This window comes from Alligator sinensis, unplaced genomic scaffold (genome assembly GCF_000455745.1).
Source record: "Alligator sinensis unplaced genomic scaffold, ASM45574v1 scaffold135_2, whole genome shotgun sequence".
In the NCBI taxonomy this organism is placed as follows: domain Eukaryota; kingdom Metazoa; phylum Chordata; order Crocodylia; family Alligatoridae; genus Alligator; species Alligator sinensis.
In genome coordinates this window covers 1,521,122-1,543,985 of record NW_005842067.1, presented here as the reverse complement: position 1 = coordinate 1,543,985, position 22,864 = coordinate 1,521,122, and the positions used below count along the sequence as shown (strand labels likewise).

General features: G+C 40.6%; 1 protein-coding gene across 1 annotated transcript in view; it reads right to left on the bottom strand.

The window, feature by feature from the left end:
• The window catches only part of AFF4 (AF4/FMR2 family member 4), a 45,022-nt gene extending 23,963 nt beyond the window's left edge, over positions 1-21,059 (bottom strand). Inside the window, exons 1-8 of the mRNA XM_014519920.2 lie at positions 20,933-21,059; positions 16,004-16,798; positions 14,340-14,384; positions 13,735-13,821; positions 6,775-6,811; positions 3,684-3,732; positions 1,458-1,478; positions 903-957 (exon numbers count right to left, since the gene is read on the bottom strand). Of these exons, the coding sequence (XP_014375406.1) occupies positions 903-957; positions 1,458-1,478; positions 3,684-3,732; positions 6,775-6,811; positions 13,735-13,821; positions 14,340-14,384; positions 16,004-16,798; positions 20,933-21,055 (1,212 nt within the window). The 5' untranslated portion in view covers positions 21,056-21,059. The remainder of the gene's footprint in view (positions 1-902; positions 958-1,457; positions 1,479-3,683; positions 3,733-6,774; positions 6,812-13,734; positions 13,822-14,339; positions 14,385-16,003; positions 16,799-20,932) is intronic.
• Positions 21,060-22,864: the final 1,805 nt, after the last annotated feature.

Sequence of the window (22,864 nt, the reverse complement as noted above, 5' to 3'; positions counted from 1 at the left end):
CTGCTACAGCTCTGAGTGTCCTAATGGCCCTATTTCATGTATCATTTTCTGACTGGGGATGGGATATATTGTAAAGTTTACCAATGCTATTTCTCAGTTGTCCAATGCAGTGGATATTAAGCAACTAAAAGCATTACTTCATATTCCCTTGGAATAAGCAAAATATGCCTAATTAGAATTTTCTAGATAAAAAATAAATGAATTGGAATTAGAAACAAAAAGATAAGAGTAGAAACAAAAAGAAAAGATTTACATGGAATACTATGTGGTAGTGCACATAGTTACCAGAAAAGGGCTATATTAAAAGTTGATGCGTGTCTGGTTCAGGACAACATGTACAGTTAATATTGACTAAGAGGGAACCAATCTCCCTAGAATAAAGATACTATTACAGTAGTAGCTACAGAAAAAGAAAATCTGGTATGAAAAGTATGTACATACTAGGACAAACCACTCTGATCCTAAACTACTCAAGTGCAGAGATGTTATTATACTCCATGTTCTTTTCCCAATGTGGTTAACGCAGAAAAAAAACATATCCTAAAATGGCAGGGTACCACATAGGGAACAAAAATTAGTTCTGCATACGTTTCCTTGTCTCTTCATTTGTTTAGACTTCCAGAGTACATTCACATCCATTTTAAGCTGACAAAAAAGATCCAAAATTGGTAAATAAGGAAATTTGGGAGTCTAAGGCAAAATTACAACTCCCACAAAAACATATCATGTATTCCCAAAACAATAAAGTTCTTCTGAAAAGTTTGCTTTTCAACTGTCAATTGCTGCTGACAAGATAGCTTGATTTGCAGCCAGCCATGGATTAATGTTTTTAAAAACTAACGACACACATAGCATCCTCTAAACTTTCTTAAAACACTAGTACAGTACTTAAAGGAACATACCTGTTCAACATCACTGTCTTCACTGCTACTGAGTTTTAAGTCATCTTTCAACATACTAAAGAAAGGTGGGGGGAAAGAGCATGAAATTATTCATATACACTTCTTGTTTCAAGAGTTAAACTATAGACTAATCTAACATCTAAAACATTTCCATCCATGTACACACAATGTGCGGGAGTACAGAGCTGAGGTCTAAAGCATTTGAGCCACTATAATAATCCTTATAAAGAAGAATTCTGATATTTTGAGTCTTAACCCGCCATGTTTATAGTCAATGAAGAGATTTTATAATCGTGTCCCTTTCAATGATAAAGGAAAAGCCATCACTTGTAAGAACAATACCTTACTGCACAAATGAATAAACATTGTAAAACAGAATTAAGGTGGGTACTGAGGCACTGTGTTTTATTTCAATATCACCAGAAGAGGCATGTTTTTTAAAATATAAACCCAAATTTGCTTAATAATCTTGACAATGCCAATGGACACACATTAGTTGTCCATTTTGTTTTAAATACTAAAGCTTTTCATTGCAAAAATAAAACATCATCTTACTCTGTCTGGTTCGATTCACATCTGGAGGAAGAAAATGAGAAAGAATTAATAGCTTTCTGTTCAGGATAGATACTTTCACAGTATGGCTTCCTTACTAAAAAGCCCAATATTAATACTGGTTGCTAGGATTTGATTCTCAGGGTACCTTTCCCAACAAAAGTTTATTTGGTAGGACTGCCTCCCACAAAATAAAAAATATTACTTACATAAAATGCAATCTATGTTATGCTACTTACAATTATAATTACAGTAACATCCCCTCTAACTACTCATCTACAACCATAATCTAACAAGGGGTCTCCAACAGTTGTCCAACAACATCTTTCAGATCTCTTCCCATTCCTCAATTGTAAAAATAGCCCCAATCTTTCCACAGATTGAATTAGGTAATCACCAAAAATAACATTATCATCCAAAACTATAAAATTGCTGGAATACTTCCATGATATAAGAGCAAAACAAAAATAAAGCATACAATCCTTCTGTTGAAATCTCTGGTATTCGTGATTATAAATGTTTTTAAAGTTAACTTTTATTGAATGCTTGCAGAACTGATCCAAAAAAGGAAAGAAAAGGAAAAACAACTTGCAGGTGGTCAAACTGTCTACCAGCCTGAAAATGGCACCCATTTTCTGGTAATGAAAGAGAATTCACTTTAATCAAGTTCCTGCACAAGAACTGTTTTAAGTTCCCATATTTACTCAAATATAAAACAGGGGAAGGAGACCCTCTTGCCTTACATTTGAATACAAGAAAACTGCAAATAAAAACACTGTCTATCATTAAACTGCTGCCAAAAGAAACATGCGCTCAGCTATGAAAACCAACAATGAAGCTGATCAGATGCAGCCACACCGAGCATGGCTATAAAACGTGGCCTAAATTGGGCTAACATCCTGAGGCATGTGTTTATCCTGATGGGATCCTATCACAAAGACAAGTTAGTACAGGGATCTGCAACACTTTTGGGCAGAGTGCCAAAAACACCCCAACCTCAACTTGTATGATATTAGTGCGATACGGGCACATGGCAGAGAAGCCACAAGGGGCCCAATCTGTGTCAGCAGTGCAGCCTCAGCCCCTTCCCCGCTGTCTGCCTAGAGGCATACATGTACCTGTGGCCGACAAGGAACTGGGCTGGGGCTCCATGGACCCCAGTGCAGCCACTTGCAACCTCCCAGCTGCCTGCCACAGCCAGCCTGTGCTCTGGGCAGGCCCCTGCTGCCTGCCAAGGAGCCCAGGCTGCTTGCAGCCACTTGCAACCTCCCTGCCATCTGCTGTACCAGGGTCCGCAGAGCACCCGGCCCAGCTTGCTGCTGGCAGCAGGTGCACGTGCACCAGGGCAGACGGCAGGGAAGGGGCCAGGGCTCCACTGTCACAGCAAGAATCAGGCCCCTTGCGACTCCCCGGCCCTCTGTCCTGACATGCGCGAGCCAAGTAAAATGCCTTCACGAGGCCTCAGCAATAAACCAGAATCCCTGTCATTCCCTTTCAGTCTGTTGCATAGGATTAGTGTGGGTCTGCCTTCCAAGAGGTGGAGCCAGGCTAGTTTGCCCTGTACCTCATTTACATATACATTTTTTAAGGATCCTAGGACTCAAGATAAGAACACCTGGTTCCAGTCATGAGTGCAGGTCTACTTAGCCCAATGAACTATATAAGTAAATCATAATTAAGCCTTTTGGCTTTGGACTAATATCATGCATACTTCATGCTGTATATAAGTAGGAACAAAAAGTGCTGCTTACAAGTGTGCTAAAACATGTAGCAGTCTGAAAAAAGGTAAAATACATCAATTCTGGATGAACTAAGTCTGTGTGTAGCCATAGTAAAATGTACCTATATGTTTATTTCAGAGTCAGTGTTTCCATATTTGCCCCTCACTTCCATGTTCTCACAGAGAACAAGGTCTGACAGTAAAGGGGGGCTGCTGGATGAAGAAGTTGGGAGAGGGGTAGAGGGTAAGAGGGCCACCTGATCCTCCCAGATTTATTTTCCCTGCTGTACTAGTGGGAGGGGAACAAATTCAAGGCAAGCTTGCAATAATTAGATTCTATACCTGGAAAATTATAACAAATAGAATCTAATTACTAAGGGGTTGTCTTATATTCAAGTAAATTTGGTAAAACGTGAGGAGCGTGTCAAATTCCTTTCAAATCCCTTTGGACAACAGTAGCTTGGAAAATACTAGAAGGGATATTACAATTCTTTCTAAAAGCTACTTACGATTTAGATTGATGACCGTTGGACGTTTTTGAAGCAGGATTGTATCTTTCTGGAAAAGTATAGAAATAAAGTGCTTAAAATAGAACAGCCAAGTAAGTTGCTCTAAAGTTGCAGGAGATTAAAACCCTCAATATATCTGAAGGCAAAAGCAGATTAATCAAGTGATGTTCAACCTCCAGTTTATGGGTCACCAAATGGATGCACCAATATGGTAACAGGGGAGTAGAGACGGCCTTAATTGTTGCTCCCCTGCTGCCAAATTTATGGACTCATGGGGACCCTCGTAGACTGAAAGATGTGGCCCTTGTACACTAAACTGTGCCAGCACCCGGGGTCGCTCCATGGCCAGATCTGGCCAGGCAGATTGGGCCAGCATGATGGATTGCGCCCACAGCCTGGCTTCACATGCAGGATCCAGCCCAGGGGGCTGGACAGGTTAAGCATTGCATGATTAATGTATTTACCACTTATGAACAGCACAGACTAACCCAGCTGGTTTAAGCCAGGTACGGCTCAAGTTTGTCTTCTATAAATTTCACACACAACTAACAATGTGCTTGAATCCTAACATCCAATACACTGCTGTCTTCAGCAGAGCCAATAATCTGAACTCCAACAGCTGGGCACTGAAGATGAACGAATTACATTGTTCATGAAATAATTGGAGTAGCCTCACACAGATTTTCAATTACAAGATCCCAAAGTGAAAGGATAGCACCCAACTTTATCAATGAGAATATTTAAATACAGGTTTCCCTTGCTAACCATGATTTTGCCCACCACGGTTTTGAGTATCCACGTTTAATATTCTATATACCATTTTAGCTACCATGGTATACAGTTTTGAGTAACCACAGTTTTTCGTGGCCATGAATCAGCTGGCCACCTGCCATTTTTCCCATAAGCCTTTTGTCTTGCCAGCCATGGTTCTGCCATCCACGGGAACTTTCAGGAACCTAACCCCAATGGTTGACGAGGGAAACCTATACACAAAACTGAACCAGATTTTAAGCAGAACTGCTTAAAGAAAGCAGTAAATTTTGAACACTTAAAACATTTACTTGCAGAATCAAAGTGACAGTATTGCTTTCTGCATGCAAAGGTACAGAACAACTTGCTCTGTCATGTCACAGTCACATTAGCCTCAGCACCATTCCTAGTCAGCTCTGCAGTAGCTGGGCCAGGAGACCCCCATTTAGATGAATCTCTGAGAAAAATAAAAACTGTAATTTTTTCTTTCCAACTTCTCAGAGTTTGCCTAGGATACTATAGCATGAACCAGAACTGAGGCTGTTTGGTTCATAGGTAGGGACCACTGTAATTTGGGATTCAGGGAAAAGGCTGAAATACAGCATTTCCCCATAAGCCCTGGAAAACTGCAATTTGGTCAGAAATGGCCTGAAACCGTGGTGGAGAGGAAGGGTGGGGAAAAAAGTTTTTTAAAAACAAAAAACGTTACCTGAAGCATGGAAAAGAAAGGCAGCAGAGCCCCAGAAACATGTTGGAAGCCCTGCACATTTCCAGGGGCAGCATAATAGATGCTGATCCCCTGCTGGGGCTCAACCAATTAGGTTGCTCGATCCTGCTTTGGCAGGGAGTTTAAAAGCTCTGCCCAGAGTGGAGCAGCACCCTCTGCCTTAGGGGCTGTGGGCACAGGCATGCCGGGTGCCTGCCCCCACAGCCAGGTACTTGGCACAGGGCTTAACCCCCTGCCTGGCATGGGTCTCCCAAGCTTCGCTTTGGCTTGCTGGCACACGGGAGCAGAGGGGAATTTCCCCCTCCCCTTCTCTGTGCTGTGGGGCAGAGCTTGGGAAACCTGTGCTGGGCAGAGGAAGCCCCTGTGGCAGGGGCACCCTGCACCCATGCCCAGTTGTGGGGGCAAGCACTCGGCACAGTGAGCTTCACTTATTAAACAACAACTTTTAAGTGGTGAGCTTGACTTGCTTAAAACAGCTGAAGAACTGCCTGTGTGCTGCTGTGCAATGGTAATCAGCCCCATGGCGGGCTCCCTCAGCCAGAGGCATGGGAGAGCCTGCCTTGAAAAACACCTGACATTGGCTCCAGTGAGCCTGCTTTGGCCCCCACCAGAGCCTGAATTACAGTGGTCCCTATTCAGAGGAAAATGTTTAGGAGTTGAACACCAGAGCTGGCTTCTCTCCTTTCTACCCAAAGCACTTACAGATCATACATTCCTGTAGCAAGTGGGCTTTTCTCTACTTTAGTATTATGGTAATCAGGTGCTGAATTGGTTTCCTTAATTCCTCACTGTATTTAGTGTTTAGATTAAGCTGCTTATAAATATCTAAGAATACACCACTGTGCCTTTACTGCCTAATCTAATTATCCAGGCAGGGAGAGTAAAACCTGATGTTGGAAGTTAACACTCTGAATCTGTTTCAACCGTATGAAATGCAATGCCTGTGTTAAATAATCCCTGTGAGTAATACCCTTGATAAAGGAAAACTATATTTAGAGAGGCAAGAAAGCTACTGCTTTTGTTCAATTTCCAAATTGCACTCTGAGGTATGAAAATGCAGAACTCATGGCACACCCAAGGTTTCTTTCAATTTATGCCCCAATGAACTGAGCATGGACAGAAAGAAGAGAAAGCTCCAGTAACCACATCTTCTCAATCATGAGGGCTGCTTTATTATTATACTCCACCAAATACAATAATTTATTTGATTTCCAGCACTTTTATACACTCGGTTTGAGAAGTCTGTGTATGCAAATAATACAATCATTTCCCATCAAATCCAGAGCAAAAGCCTCTTTCCAAGAATTAAAGCAATAACACTAAGTCCAACTAGAAGTTTCCTCTAGAAATGCAACTCAATCATTACCTCTCAGATAACAAAACAAAATGTATGAAGAAAGCTCTGAAACAAACATTTGGCTTAACACCTGATACGGAAATGGTAACTTGGGAGTTTAACTATCTGGGGGCTCAACAGTGCAACCCACCGGAAAGGTGCAAATTAAAAAAAGGCAGGCATCTCAAATGGCATTTGCAACATTACATGTAGCTAGAAAAAGTTAGAGAAACAATTTAAAAATATATACATAAATATATTAATTAAAAAATACTCACTCTGCTCTCCAGTGGCAAAACTGGATTGCTGAGACTCCTAAGGGAATAAAAGGCCGCAAAAGATTATATAAAACAGAAATTTAACAAGTGACAGAAATTCAGCTGCAATCAAACTGCCCCACTTAGATGACTGTAGCTAATACTAACACTTCCACAGAAGAAAAACCAGGAATGAAAATACCTGATAATGCACCTGGGCCCAAGTTTCATGCACATGCCCCAAAATACATACTAAGATCAAGCATGTGTTCTTATTTTATGAAGTCCTTGCAATGAAACTCCCTGTTCCTCCCACCTTATCCTAACCATGTACCTTGCACCCTCCTGTTGTGACAAGACGGCCCCTGTGCCATTGTGCTCCATGATACACAGAACTGCAGGCTTGATAAATCCTCCTCTTTCCATATTAACACAGTAAAGAGGGAGGTTTTTGACATGGGTTTTTATACTTTACTTTCGTGCATCCTGAACAGGTTCCTTTTGTTTGATTTCTTTCCATACACTTCATTTTCTCTGCATTTTAACTCAATTAAACTTTTCTTTGAGGAAAAAAAAAAAAAAAGAAAAGAAAGTCTCTTGCCCACCATTCTAGTGTAACCACCACCAGCATCATCAGAATTCGCTATTTAAAATTCTCAGCAGTGGAACAGCACATTTAGGAGAGAAGCTGCTGAATAAATTTAGGTTAGGATCTGAAAAGATTCCCATACAGTCTAAGTTCTGACAGTCACACTTCTGAAGAAACTGCAGAAAGAGACAGATTGCCCCCAAAAGCTTTAAAACTTAAGTTTACAAACAAAATACAGCCTTAACCAGGCAAAGTTGAACTGTATCAAAGTAGAATGATATTTTTTCTAATAAAAACTGAAGTCTCCCTGAAATTACATAACTGCACACCTAATAACTGCACCACCACCGCAGCACTGCTTACAAAGTTGGTCTTCATTTGCTTGCGTAAATCAGAAAGCCAAACTACAAAGAAAATCTGGCTTTGAAAAAAAATGTTTTGGCTTTGACATCACTAACAGAGGTCTTGGTTAATCCTGGAAAATCCAGCTCTCTCCTCCACAATTTCCAATACTTTTAGAAGTAAGTTTTAAAAGATAAAAATCTTGTTTCAGTCAGCAAATGAGCAGATATGTCTAGTACACAAAGACATACTGCTAATACTACTAGGCATAAAGGCCATTTTTAGTCACCTTTTCTGATCGTAGGTCTCATTTTAAAAACAGGCCAAGTTGTGACTCTAAGAAAATGAAAGGGCTGCATACACTTGACTCTACTCAAAATATGCCTCTTATATCTAGTATTTAATTCAAACACTTTCATTAATTTACCCAGAGGAGTCAAGCAATCAATAGCATGCTGTGGTTCCTGTAATAAACCTGTGAACATCTCCTAAACAAATGGCCAAGTGAAATGCCCTTCCACAGAACTATATCTGTGAATATTTGACAGACACAAGGGTTTTACACAGCAGTGAATGTTTATATATTCTTAAATTCCTTTAAAGCAACTGGGTTTCTATTTCAAATTGGTAAGCTATTGAAGCAGTACATTCAGAGGTATTTCTTTCACATCCTTCAAACCAGGATATAATGTTGTGTTCACTTAAAACTGAAGCATCTAGAAATCCATTACTTTAGGAATATTTAAATATATTTAGTATTTGCTTCTTCAGGACTAAAGAAACTAAATTAATCCACTTTTCAAATGCAAAGTGAAGTACAAGTCATGTGATATCTTACTAGCTTTAGTAGATAAGCATCAGATATTTCTTTGAAAACACGCAGAAAGACTGATTTTTATCTTTCACACTGATATACTGACTTTAAGTATGACAGTTTGCTATCTCACTTCCTTTTCTTTCCCTGACCAAAGCTATCAACTGGCAAGAGTGGAAACTGTCATTCAATATTCAGAAAGGGATCACGGGAAATTAGGCTGATTAAACCAGGGGCAGGCAAAATGCGGCCCGGGGACCAGATGTGGCCCACCAGACCATTCTATCCGCCCCGTGGGGCCCCTAAAAACTTTAGAAAATTAATATTATCTGCCCCAGGCTGCCCATCATGCAGCCCTCGATGACTTGCCAAAACTCAGTAAGTGGCCCTCCACCTGAATTAATTGCCCACTCCTGGACTAAACCAAAGAGCACATACAGGTGGTCCCAACCCTGGAATGGGTACAAGGAGTGCAACTTGCATGCATTTTTTACCCATAGGCGCACTGCAAATACTGCACAAAATGTCTGTATACTTCTGCATCTGGGCACTGGGTATTTTATTGAAAGAGATATAATTTTAACTGAAATTCTAATCAAATCTGCCAGCAATATATTTTGATTCAGAGTACATTTCACTTTAAGAAACTTGGACCAGCACATGCTTTTATCTCCAAAGTCATTTCCAGCAATATCTTCTGCAGGATTATTTCGGAAGAGACGCAAGAGAAACAAAAGAAAGGAAGGAAACCATATTAATCTAACAGGAGTAATGGACTGGTCAGGATGGGCAGTGATAAGATTTAAGCAGGAAGCAAACTTCAGCCTGCACCAACATAAACTATGGCAAAGGCAAGCTGGAGAGTTGGATGGAGTAGGATGGGTTACTTAATTTTCACATTGGGGTTCCAATTTGGCTCTATTCCAGGTAAGCAACGACTGAAAGTGGCTGCCATTTAATGGCTATTCAAAAATGCACATAAAAAAAATAATCATCAACTTCATTTCCACTTCTCAAACAGGACATTTTCCATATCACTTATAGGAGCACAAATGACAGGATGGGTCAGAGATTGAACAAACCCCAAGACCCCATTCCCACTTTAGAGGCCTTTTAAGGTCAGAGTTCAGGTACACTGGAATAGAAGCTACTAAGGCTGTTTTACTATTTGCTCTGGAGCAAGCAAACTTCAGTCTGAAACCAGAAATCCAGCAACTTTCCAGTCTTCAAAAAATCTTTGTCTTTAAAGACATATTTTAAACACACCAATACTTTGGCTTGGAGTCTGACTGTGGTCCACAGGAAGCCTGTGTAGACGTAAGTAATAACTTCAACCCACACCCCCTGGCTCACAAAATACAGGGTACATTTTCAGAAGTAATTTAGACATTTCAGCAATTAAATCACTGAAAAATCTTGCCCAGGTTTCTTATCATGCATATCCCAGCAGAGGAATGCTGAGGAAGTAATCTTCATCCATTTTTTCCTGGCTTGAAGTCAGTGTTGTCTTTTTAAAATACCTTAGGGTGATAGTCAGGGAACCGGAACCCATTGTGTTAATGACTGTTCACCCCAAAAAGACTCCCTGCCCCAACAATCTTGTAATGTAAGCAGCTCAAGACTACTGAAATCAAGGTTTCATGTGAGCCATATCAAGTGTCTGCACGCAAGAAGAATGCCATGGTAGCCAACAGCCTATTATTTGCCCAGTATTTAAAGAGAGCAAGTCCTCTTAGGAGAGTAGAGTTTGATTAAAGTAAGCCACTGTTCTGTTTTGTTTTCTGCATTCTACTATGGTTTCAGGCTAAACAGGCCTATGGCTCACTAAGTTGCTGGAATTCTTGGAAGACATTTCTGCCAAGAATGACAGGAGGTATAAGGCAGAGGAAATTATGGGCTTTGGATGTGGAGAGAGCATTTGACAAAGTTCCACTTCTAAGATGTGCAGTCATGGAATAAAAACAGTTGGCTAAAATTCAGAAGACAGAGCTGCCATAAATGGAATTTTTTGCAAGTTGATTTTAAAAACACAGTCCAGGTTGATAAAGATCCAAAATATGTACCTACATTTTTGCTCTTATGCAAGACCATAAAACACACACATGCACACCTACTACATCTTCTCTTCTCAACCCCATATGCTTCAGCATTTACACTTTCTTCCTTTCTTCCCAAATCAAGTCAAACACCCAGAAGCCAATCGATTTGTGAACAAACCTATCATAAACTATGCCTACAATGTTGGAAAAACATATTCTGTAAGGAAACCAACTTCCTTTTGAAGCAACTGTGTGATATTATACTATTTCAAATACTATGAAATATTTTTTAATGTTAAAAACACAATGAAGATTATTTTAGCGTCCCAGCTTTGTATTACTATTAGCTAATAAAGCTCTGATGAAAAGTACGTACAAGATTTAGATTATATTATGCTGGGTAAGATCAATAAATGTTAATGAAGAATGCATAATGAATCTATGGGACTTGTTTATGCCCCGAGAAGCAAGTTTGGGAATTGTGGAGTATTTTTTTAAATTCCCACTGCACTGGGCAATATCAATCCATCTTATTTGCTAATAACATACAATTCCAAATGGGATAATAATTCATGTATGGCTAACCCTAGGTTTGGAAGACCTATGAATAAACATGAGCTGAGCCCCATTCAGCTCTCTTCAGGAATGTGGGAGTTTGTGGGTGAGCACTGACAGCATTTGGCTTGGAGCTATTGGCAAACCACGTTCACAAGACCTAGTCAAAGCCCTTAAAAGGACCATATTAACAAACTGCTTAAAGCAGCTCCATTAATCCTGGAAATTATATAAGAACACTCCTACTCAATTGCTTCCACAAAAAAAAGAAAGGATATTAGTAATAGATGTTTAAAGAAAAATGTTTCCCTTATGTTCAAGTACTAAAGACAATTTCATAAGAAATAAACTTCCTTCAAAAGGAAATTCAGTCTTCAAGAACACAGAATGTTGGGGCAATTAGATATGCTTATTCCATGCATTCTCTCTCTTCGATTTTCAAATTAAAAGCAAATTTTATCCACAGACAATATTCTCCTGTTAAAGTAAATGAAGGCTATAAAGATCACAGTGCACTATCCACATGGTTACAAATTTTCAGCAGATTATCTATTTTAGCAGAAAAAAATTGGCAGCAGTATGAATTTTTTAAATACTTCTTAAATACTCGACTCAATTATTCCATATCAGAGATGAGACTGCCTCATGCCACTGAACTGGTACTTTCTTCTGGATATTGGCAGGGCTGCTCCAGAATGAATCTTCTTTCATTAAGGAAAAAATAGTGTAGTCCTTACAATTGTGGAGCTAACCTTTAAAATACGAACTGAACGCAATTTATGCAGCCATGTACACTGAAGCTACAGGCAAGCTGAAACCGTGCCAAACAACGGGCACACTACTCTATCCATATTAGGAGTATGTTGACCAATGCAAAATTATAACACTAACATGGCTGGCTATTTCAGTTCTGGTCAATATACACAAGAAACTAAAGCTGGGTAAATTCTACATAATCTACTCCAAGTGGGGTCATGTTCTGGTAAGTATGACAATGCAACATACAACTGCCGTTAAGTTATAACAGTTTCATCTTCCTCTAGATTAAAGATATCCTTTCTTCAAATCACATTATGGTTTTTACCTTCATTCCTCCCTTCCACTCCCACATGGAGTCACTGCAGTCTGGGTGCCTTGACTCTTTATTTCCATTACTTAATATGTTTGAATTTTTCACAAGCTTAAACTTAACTCTGTTTTTCCTGAGTTTATATTTTTTGGTGATAATTACAGTACTGCTAAATGCTAAATTCTCAACATTAATTCCACGTTCATGTAGTTTGCATTTGGGAATTTCCTTGTTGTTTTTTTTAACTAACAAAGTAACCAGATGATTTTTCTAATGGTTTAAAGATATACATTAGCAAATAGAAATGCCTAAGATTTAACTTTAAAGGGTCAGATTTACCAGTATATGGCTGCTTTACCCTATTACAGAGCAGCAACATGCAGACAGAATACACTGAAGAGCTTCCCTTCTCCCTCCTTGACTACAAACACACACACACACACACATATCTCCTTCCTTGATTTTTCAACAATATCTGGTACCCAAGTAGTTTATTTAGTTTGTTTTTAACAGCAGACATCAGTTTTGGCAGTTCTTTATAACAGAACGCTTCTTCTTCAGTCCATGCCGATGGAAAACAGCAGTCTTGTACAAAAAGTCAATAAAGACCTACTACTTCAAAGATGGTTACCATACTTCATTATCCTCACTGGAACTGAAGCCTCAGTGGCCAGCTATCACCTTCCCATGCCACTCAAGGAGCAGTGAAGCCAACCTCCTTTCAGCTAATATGTTGACTCATTAAGCGATCTGGGTCAGCACTTCAACTGGACTTCATCTTTTTTTTTGGTGCCACTGTAATGGCTGCCATTGTGAAAGTAGGCACTTTATGAGACATTTTAAACCCTTTTAAACTCTCATCTTGCTGCTACTTGCAAATTAAAAAGTAATCTTACTGATGGACTTGTAAATTATCAAAAACTCATTCTATGCCCAAACAGTAAGTACTGCAATTTTGGGGAGGATAGTCTGTATTTGTAGCATTATACTCTTCATATATAACAAAGTTATATATCCCTTTTCAAGTTAAAAAAAACAAAACAAAAAACCAAACAACTACACTTAAAACTATGGAAGGGTGAGCATTTGACTCTAATGCTTTCAGAAAGAAATAATGACTAACGGCTCAAATGATGATTCTGAAAAGTGTAAAGGTAGAGCATACTTTATACTTTGAAGTACACCTCAACAAAGGCCTGATTTTATCAAACCATAGTGTGCATGGAAAATAAGAAAGCCTGGTGACTTGTTCCTTTCCAAAAGGGACTATAATTGAGTGAATAAAATATTCCAGGAATAAGGAAAGACTATAGCCTGGAAAAAGTGCTAACTATTCCAGAGCAGAATGGACATGGGAAAAGAATGAATCTGTGTTCCCCATGAGGGCTCCCATGTTTTGAACCCAAGCTAGATTTTCGAACAAAGGGTAACAAATGTGCTGATAAACCTAGAAAACAGTATAGACATGATTTTAACTAGTAAGAGTATTAACATTTTGTCTTCAAAAAGAGGTTCTCTGCTGTTAACACCCCTGATCACTGGGTCATTAAGTAAACATTTCTCATCAACTGACCTTTGTTGGAAAAGGAAATTTTGAAGGTTCTGTTTTGCATGGTGTATGAATAGCAGTCAGCGGGGGAGGCCAAGAGTGGGTCATCTCCTGTAGCCAAGCCAAACAGCAAAGCCATCAAAGTTAGAACAGATCAAAGAGTCAACTTTTAAAACTTACTCTTGCCTGGTTTTTTTTAACCTACATCAAAAAACACCAAGACTAGTGCCCCCTAAACCTCAATTTTTTCTAGTTTTATATGCATTTAACTTTACTGTGAATAAATAATTTGACTCTCTTTGTGTATAACAAGCAAGGTTTTTTTGCGGAAGACCTCAAATCTCTAAAATATGCATCTAAGTAAAGAGACAAGTAAAATACATTCAGGAATGAAACCGTGGAAAGGCAGAGGATTAAGTATTAAACTTTACTGGCTTTGAGGTTAAGAAAACTGCAGCAGACCTAGGGGTAAGCACTATACTCTTTACTAAAAATAATGCTTTTTATGAAGTCAGATAGTTTAAGAGGAGCTCCTGGACAGCTATTAATTTCCTCGTCTGCACACAGCTCTTAACAGTGCTTATGTTTATTTAATACATTAGGTCATGAACCAGCAGAACAGAACTTACTTTTAGAATTTCATCCACACAGCTCACATCGCCAGATGCTGATGCCTAGAAATCAAAGCTCAGGATTAATTACTACATTTATGACTCTTAAGGCCCACCCCCCGACAGAAGGGAAAAATAAGAGCTATGCTTGTTTGCAGTTCAGCACTTGATATGCATCCAGATTCACTATGAAAAGACATCCTGCTAGACCAAAGAACCAGCAACAATTGTACAATGATAATTTCAGATTCATAGCAATCCCAAATGTTCCACCCAGCCATGAAAAGCAAGAATAGCATGAAAAAATAATGCCATTCTAATTCCTCAGCCCTAATGCTCACTTAAATGTTAACATGATCTTAAGCCAGTGACAGAAGAATAACAGGAGAAGCCCTAACTTTTAAACAGTTCCTGGAATAGGCCACTGGCTATATCTGAATTAAAGTGAACAAAACAGCAAGATGCTGGAGCAAAGTAACAAGGCTGTAGACTCTGTTCTGGTGAGCTGCATTATGCAATAACACTGTGTATATTAAAGAAAGGAGACAGTTACACTAATCTGGCACAACTATAGCTAATTAGGCCAGAAGGGAGGCAGAAGGGAGGGAGCACCTCTTCCTATTTCATGGGAAATAAATACATTTCATTACTTTGTATTTTATTCAACTACTTATTTCTTGATATAATATTAGTGTCTCCCAGGCAGCCAATGCAGTAGGTACAGTAACACCTTGCTATGTTTTACATATTTCTTTCTCATATGGCTGTGCAGATGCAACCAAAGTGCTCTCCTCTCCAAGAATGGTCAAACCACTGGAAGGTGTTTAACTGAATATACTGTATGCATAGTAGCGTGACCAGTTCAAGTTTGAACTCAATTCAACTCTTTTTTTTTTAAGAAAAAGTTTAGGCATACAGTAACTACAACACTTCAAAAGAAAAACTGGTGTATGCCATTACCTACATCTGCCACATTTTTAAATGGCCCAGGGTAAACACTATTGTTTGCTGGCAACTCATCAGAAAAATCTATGAAATTGTAATTGCAAACAACACTGAAATGCACAATATAAAAATGAGAAATGTACATGAGAGAAATGAAGGAAAAAAAGAGCTAAAAAATAACTCACTTCTGAAGGAAAAATGTGTGACTTTATTGCATGGAACATAAAATGCTTCAGTTTTCAGTGAAAAGCTTCATCTCTTTTGAGTCAAAATTGTCCTATAAACTGGGCCTAGACCACTGGTGCTCAACCTCTAGCCTGCGGGCCAGATCCAGCCTGCAAAAACATGTCATCCAGCCCAGGGGTCTCCCTAGAGAACTGGAAATTTGGTGGCTGGAGAGTGGAGGCAGTGCTGCTCACCTGGTGGCAAATTTCCAGACCCATGGGGAACTTTGTGGACCAGATAATGCAGCCTTGGGCACTAGACTATGCTGGCACATGGGGTCAGGCCAGCACACAGTTGGATCTGGTGAATGAGGTCAGGCAAGCGCACCAGACCTCACCTTTAGAAGGACCCTATGCTGGATCCGCAAGCTGACACTGCATTCAGTTTCAAGTCCATGGACCAGCCCCACACCACTGGCCTGGACAAATTAGGTATCTGAACTCCCTCAGGCTCTTCTGAAAATCCCACCCAGACACTTGAAATGAAAACCCAACAACTTGCTACCAACTTACGTCTAGTGGTTGAGACGGTATTTTCAGCTTGGTTAGATGCGCTTTGCTGCTAGGCTTCAGCTCACTCATGTTGTTGCTATGGGTCTGGCTACTGTAGTGTTCTGAAGATAACTTTGGTTCCATGGACTCCTGTCCATCCATGGGCCTTACGTAGGCAGTGGGCTTCTGCAACATTGAACTTGATTTGGACATTAGCGAAGGTGGAAAAGACTGGTTAGAGTGCTGCCCACTTGAAAACGAAGGTACACGGGAGGGAGAGTCCCAGTTGGCATCAGAATCACGTGGAGATTTTGAACGCTGATGTTCCTTATTATGATGATCACTTCCATGAGACCTGGAATGGCTGGAGCTCAATGAAGAAACAGCAGGTGGTTTTCCAGGGCTGGAAGAACGGGATTTTGAGTGTTCTGATCCATGCTGGCCTTTTTTGCGGCTGCTACTGCTACCACCGTATGAGTCACGATCATGTCTCTGGCCACTACTGCTAGTGTTATTGCCACTGCCACGCTGACTACTGTGTCCACTCTGTAAACCTGAGGACCGTTTCTGAGATTGGGAGGAAGTGCTAGGTGCTGGTCCTACAGGAGTCCATTTGTTGCTCTGATGAGAGCTAGTACTGTGTCTCTGTTCACCAAAGAAACTTTGGTTTGATTTTTCATCTGGGGTTGATGGTACTGTTGGCTGGGGAATTCCAACAAGCTTTTGCAGAGATCTGTCTCCTATAAGATCCTTCATTTCATCATAATTCCCAAGCATACTCTGAATACGACTAGATAGTTTATCTTCTTTGCTGGTCTGTACAAGGCATAACAGAAATAAGATGTGAAATTTATTTATTTTTTAAATCACAACTGCAAGTTCAGTCAATTTACTTGATAAAAACCTAATTAGGGCTAAGAACTCCATAAGCATTCTACTTTGTATTGCAGAGCCTGTAAGCAGTACCCTACCAAACACGTCTTTAAAAAAAATTGTTATACTCTCTTATAAATGTAAACATATTAAGAAAATAGTAGCAAATTATTAACACTGCTTTGGAGCTTTTTATCAGATTTCCACCAAGTACTTTATAAAGTTAGTCAGCATTAAAATGAAATTAGGGGGGGGGGGGGGGGGGGGGGGTGCTGGGCTTGCACAGGGAAAACTGTGGCATAGGGAAATGAAATGACTTGCCTAGGATCACACAGAAGAGCAAAGGCAGTTAGGAACAGAGCCCAGATCTAAGGAATCCCATTGCAGGGCTCTCACAACTGAGCTATACTGCCCATGGGCCACCACAGAAAGGAGGTGGAATTTTCAAATTTGGGAAATGGCGGCAGAAACCCAACTCCCACTGGTGACTGAAATCCTAGTACAAATAGCTTAGAAATGTTCTATTTAAGACCCCACAGACTGTGTTGTTATTCCCTTCTGATGGCTAGAATTGATAGCCCAATTTCATAATTTATTCAGAACCTTCACATCTTTCATCTCTCCTCCTCTTTCTACATACTGTATCTTTTTAAGATTAAAATGACAGGATAAAACCAGCTCCCCGTTTAACTGTGCACCTGTAACACAGAAGCTGTTAGTAAGCTGATATAATAGTATATTCAGTCAAGTTTAATAGTTGCCATAGCTTCCTTTTAGAAAACAATGGTAGCTAGATCAGTGATTCTCAGCCAGGGGACCTGGGCACGGTGAGGTGCCCTGAGATCCTTTCAAGGGCGCTGTGGGGTGCCACACAACGTTAGCACTGTTAGGCACGCAAATACAATTCACAACATAAACCCAGAGATTTCAAATAGGAATCCACAGAGTCAAAAATATTCTGACCTGTTGTGAGCTTTCCAAGTTCTTTGCAACAAAATAACCGCTCTATTATTTTTTGGTAGTCAAAAAAGAGTGAAAACTAAGGGCTGGAATTTTCCGAGTGCCTTGACCCTAAAAAAGTTGAGAACCACTGAGCTAAATTATAGATATAGCTCTGTAAAGCACCACATAAATACAGAATACATCTACATAATGTAATGGCAGAGTCTTCAACCCAACTCCAGAAAACATGATCAAAAGTAAACAAAGACAATATGAGACGTGTCAAGCATCAATGCAAAATTTTGCCTTATGTCCTGGAATTGACTAATGATTGGCACCCAAAACAAACCTCAGCTTTCAATAGAAGGGGCTAATTTGGCTGCGTTAGTTAAGGATCGATTGTTTATCAAACAGGTAAAATGGGGAACGCAGACTCATGTTTCTATATTTGGTGCTCCCTTAGAAGCAGCCCTCTAAACTCCTTACTGAAGTAGATCTTTCCCTTATGGGTTCCCCTTTAAATGTCACAATGCCACCCTTCCTTTAGGAAAGGATAAAATAGGACTCCATGTTCTAAAGATTTATGATAGAAATTCCTACCAATAAAAAGAGCAAGGAAGGTTTAAACTGGGCCACTCAGCACACTTACTTTGAAAGCCTGTGGGAAGCAATCTAAAGCAGCTTAATTAACTACCGTTTGTGTATATGTGACACTTAATAGGTGTTCCCTGAAATAGTAGAGAAAACCATAAAGTTTCCATTAAACAGTTGTTATTAGCTACAGACATATTAAGCTATACCAATAAGTTAGAAAATTAAAGAAATAGAAACAAACAGAACATCTAAAAAGTTTTATGGAAATGTTTACAAAACTCTAGACTAGTGTCTAGACTACAAATGCTCACAAAACTCTAGACTAGTGATTCTCAGCTGAGGTGCCAGGGCACCCTGATGTGCTGTGAGATCCTTTGAAGGGTGCTGATGAGGTGCAAGGAGATAAGCACTCAAACTCAGACTCTTCTCTGCCTTATCACTCCCCCACTCCTACTGCCCAGCCCCTCTGCAAGGAGGTAAACGCTGTAATAAATACGTTTTGTGAACTGAGCTGTCCCCCTTTCAAAAAGTTATGGAGGGGTGCCTTGTGTCTAATGATGGGTACCTTTCAGCCAGAGGGGTCAGGAACCACTGCTCCAGACTTCCTATGAAATGAAAAGTGTGGAAGCATTGCTGGCCACCCACAGAAGTGGAGTTAGCACTTTACAGGAATGCATATTTTATTTATGCACTTTTTACATGCCAGCATCTCTCACTCTGGGGGAAAAAATGGGCCCAATTCACTCTTGTGTATAGCCAGTTTCTAGTCAGGATTCTGCACGGTTCTGCAGTGTCAGCAATAAACGGAGCGGAAATTTTGTTCAAAGAAATAAAAGCTGCCCATCAGAATCACACAAATCTGGAACTGGGGTCAGATTCGATATGAGTTTGTCCCCAAGTACACAAGTTCCATATGAGATAGCTCTAGACCAGGGGCGGGCAAAATCTAGGGGCCATTCTATGTGGCCCGTGGGGCCCTTCAAAATATTAGTAAATTAATATTTATTTGCTCCTGGATGCCTGTCAAAGCTGACAGGAGCCAGGGGCAGTAGGACCCAGGGGGAGCCCTCAGCAGGACTGAGAAGCCCAGCCCTGCCCTACCCCCAACCCTTTCACTTTTCCTGCCCCAGCCCTGCTCCAGCACCATGTGCCTCCAAGCTATATCGCTGGCCAGGGAGCACAGAGCCCCGCTGGTACATGTGCAGGCAGGGGCAGAGAGAGAGAGAGAGAGAGAGTGTGTGTGTGTAGGCAGGGATAGTGTGTCTGCACATGCACACATGCAGGCAGGGGCAGTGTGCGTGTGTGTATACAGGCATGCGCAGTGTGAGTGCACATGTGCGTGTGTTCATAGGGTGTCCCACATGCACACCCCCACCATACACATGCAGCCAAACCTCCCCCCTCGTACTGCCATACACGCAGGTCCCCACACCCCAGCCACCCTCCCCCCATAAACTCCAAACCCACCCTCCCACGACCCCCCACAATATACAAGAGTAAGACTTCATTTTAAGCTATTGTGCAATCACCTCTGTGTACACTATACAAACACATGTAAATCGAGACAAAAATATTTTTTGAAATCCAATTATTGAATGCTGTAGATATTTGCTTTTTAGAATATAATTTGGTATTTTTTTGGTTCCGAGATGGCAAAACTCCTTGCTGGAAGGAGTACTTCTGGGGGAAAGGGAGGGACTTCTGGTGGCAAAGGTCAGGAGTTAGGGGGCAGGACTTCTGGTCACAAGATGGCGACCAGGGGGCGGGGCAGGACTACCCATGCGGCCCTCAACCCCTTGCCAAAACTTGGTAAGCAGCCCTCCGCCCAAAATAATTGCCCACCCCTGCTCTAGACTTATAGTGAACACCTGAGCAATAATATCAATCACCTAAAATGGTCACCAGAAGACTAGACACAAGAGCTTTAAAAAAAAAGCAAGTATCTAACTTATTTCCTAGGCTGAGGGTATTTCTCCAACAGTTCCTTAAAACCTAGAAAAGTCATATGGTCTTATGGGTATGATTTGTTTTTCCCATTAATTATACTGGTACAAATCCTATTGCGGACACAATTTTACCAGTATAAATGTGTTCGCTAGTAAAGCTATACTCTTACTTCTCAAACCAGAAAAAGCTGTACGAACTCTGTTATAATAACTTTATCCATAATAGAGGGGTTTTGCCACTTTAATATCACTGGCCTAGTACAACAGGCAACATTTAGTGTAGCAAGACCCAATTGCCATTTCCTCAGCTAATTGCTATGGTTGCACTAAAACAATGAATGAATTAAAAACCTGAATGTCACTGCAGTAGTGTAGTAGCTCATTTCATTCCTTCAAATAAAGCAACATCTTGCGTGATCTATTAGCTCTGCTACCTAGTAACCTTCCACCTTCATTTTTAAACCCTGTTTCTGTACACAAGAACTGTGCACCAAATAATGCAGTCTAAAAAAAAGAAAGGCTACCATCAGTCAATTGAATATGGCTTTGCTACAAAAAAAAACAACTGCATTGTTTTAGAACTGCAGAAACTCACAACTTTATAAGGTTCAGCAAAGAGAGGAGAGTTTGGTGGAAAGGCTTCTTCGCCCTGTTGAATTTCTTGATTTCGCCTTTCCCTTTCTTTCATACGCAGCACATTCCGGTCTTCACGGTTCATGTTGCTACAATAGAAACATAATTTCTGATCACAGAAAGGAAATAAAGAAGGAAAAAAGAGCTGGTGTCACTGTGTTTGGTATGACAACAGAATAATTCAACTGAAGGACCCTGGTTCTACAATAGGGAGTATCCAAATTGAGGTGTTTCCTTTATTAAAAGCAGCTGACATCTACAGGTAAGTTGGTTATATATCCATCATCAGCAAACAGCGTTTATCTGTAACACTGAAGGAGTTCACAAAAATCAAATAGAAAAATTAATATAGAATCCCAAGGTAAACCCCTATTCCTGCAACCCTTTTGACCTTTGTAGTAATTTAAAGCAAGTAGCTGGCTTCAAAAAACAAGAACCCCCACATCCCTCCCTCCATCCACACACACAGGCGCTAGGACAAGGATTCTCAACCAGAGTGACAAGAACAACAGATCTAGGAGCATCCAGCTGTTAAAACCTGCCACCACTTTTTCCTCTTTTCCCAGTTGTTCCTACAAACAATAAATCCCTGACTCCCTTTTACCTCTTCCCATACCAATGCTTGATCTCTATTTTTTTTTTTTTTATATTATTTCCTCTCCTCCCTCCCACACAGGTTTTATGCATCCTCTCCCTGCACTTTGAATTCAGCTTTGCTGTTGTTTCCAGGACCTTCAAAAATGACATGTCTACTGCAAACAATTATTTCAGTTGACACCTCAGTTACAGTAACACTGTCACTTTTCATCCATTGTACCATCATACCAAATCTGTAAGTACTGATCAATATGGATTAAGATGACATTTTCACTTTAAAACAAAAAGCTAATTACCAGTTACCCTATATGAATAAGAACATTAAGGCCAACCGAAAAAATAACTGGTCTAAAAATCCTCCTCTTGAGCCTGAAGAAGCACTAGGCCTAGATGTAATTGGGAAACTAAACTAAGAATCAGAGGGCAATCACCATCTTATGTGCACTGAATTTTAACATGCCAGGAAGTTTAAATTAGAGGTGCACCAATACATCAGTCTGATATTGGATTGGCACCTGTCACAACCCAAAGGTGTGATTTTGTTTTTGTGTGCGCTTTGGCACCACTGAATTATTTTCCCACCAATTTGTAGCTTTCTTTGCAGTGTGCATTTCTTCTTTGCAGCACAGAAATGCACTTTGCAAAGAGTTCCCGCCATTTGTATTATAATTCGAGCCCCATTATTGGCTTGCGTTAAATTATTCACACGTGGTGGCTAGTGATTGGCTTGCTAGCCATATAAAAAGCTTGAGTGGTTTCTGCCCAAGTCGGAGATCTCCCAGAATCTCAGGAGGATCCTGAGAACCCCGATTCCGAGAATTCTGGGAGAAATCCGAGAGAATTCCGGCAAGGAGTCCATGATTACCTCGTGGACTTCTACGTAAATCTCGGACCGACTGGTAGCCTGATCAACTACTAAGAGCCTCTCCCCGTCGCTGCCTAATCCCTCAACGTACCCTTCCCTGCGCGCTTTCGTTCCACAGAGCCTAGCAAACTTCATGAGAGTCTATTCAGAGCTCTTCACTTCTAGTACTTTCTTCGGTTGGCACGACAGGCTCGCGGTTTAGAGCCTCCAGCCGGATGGGCTAGAAGAAAGTTCACGGGAAGGAACTCTAGTCCGTCTCTCTTCTTTTCTATCTGTAACTGCAACTCAAGCAAGTTTTCCTGCCTGCACTGCGACCATCTTCGGTGTAAGTAAACAATCTTAAACAACCATTAAGCGTCCGTGCCTAATTCTAGCATGTCGCCTGTTTTCTCCGACCCAGAGTGCCCGGGCTGCTGGCCACAGCCCGCGCGG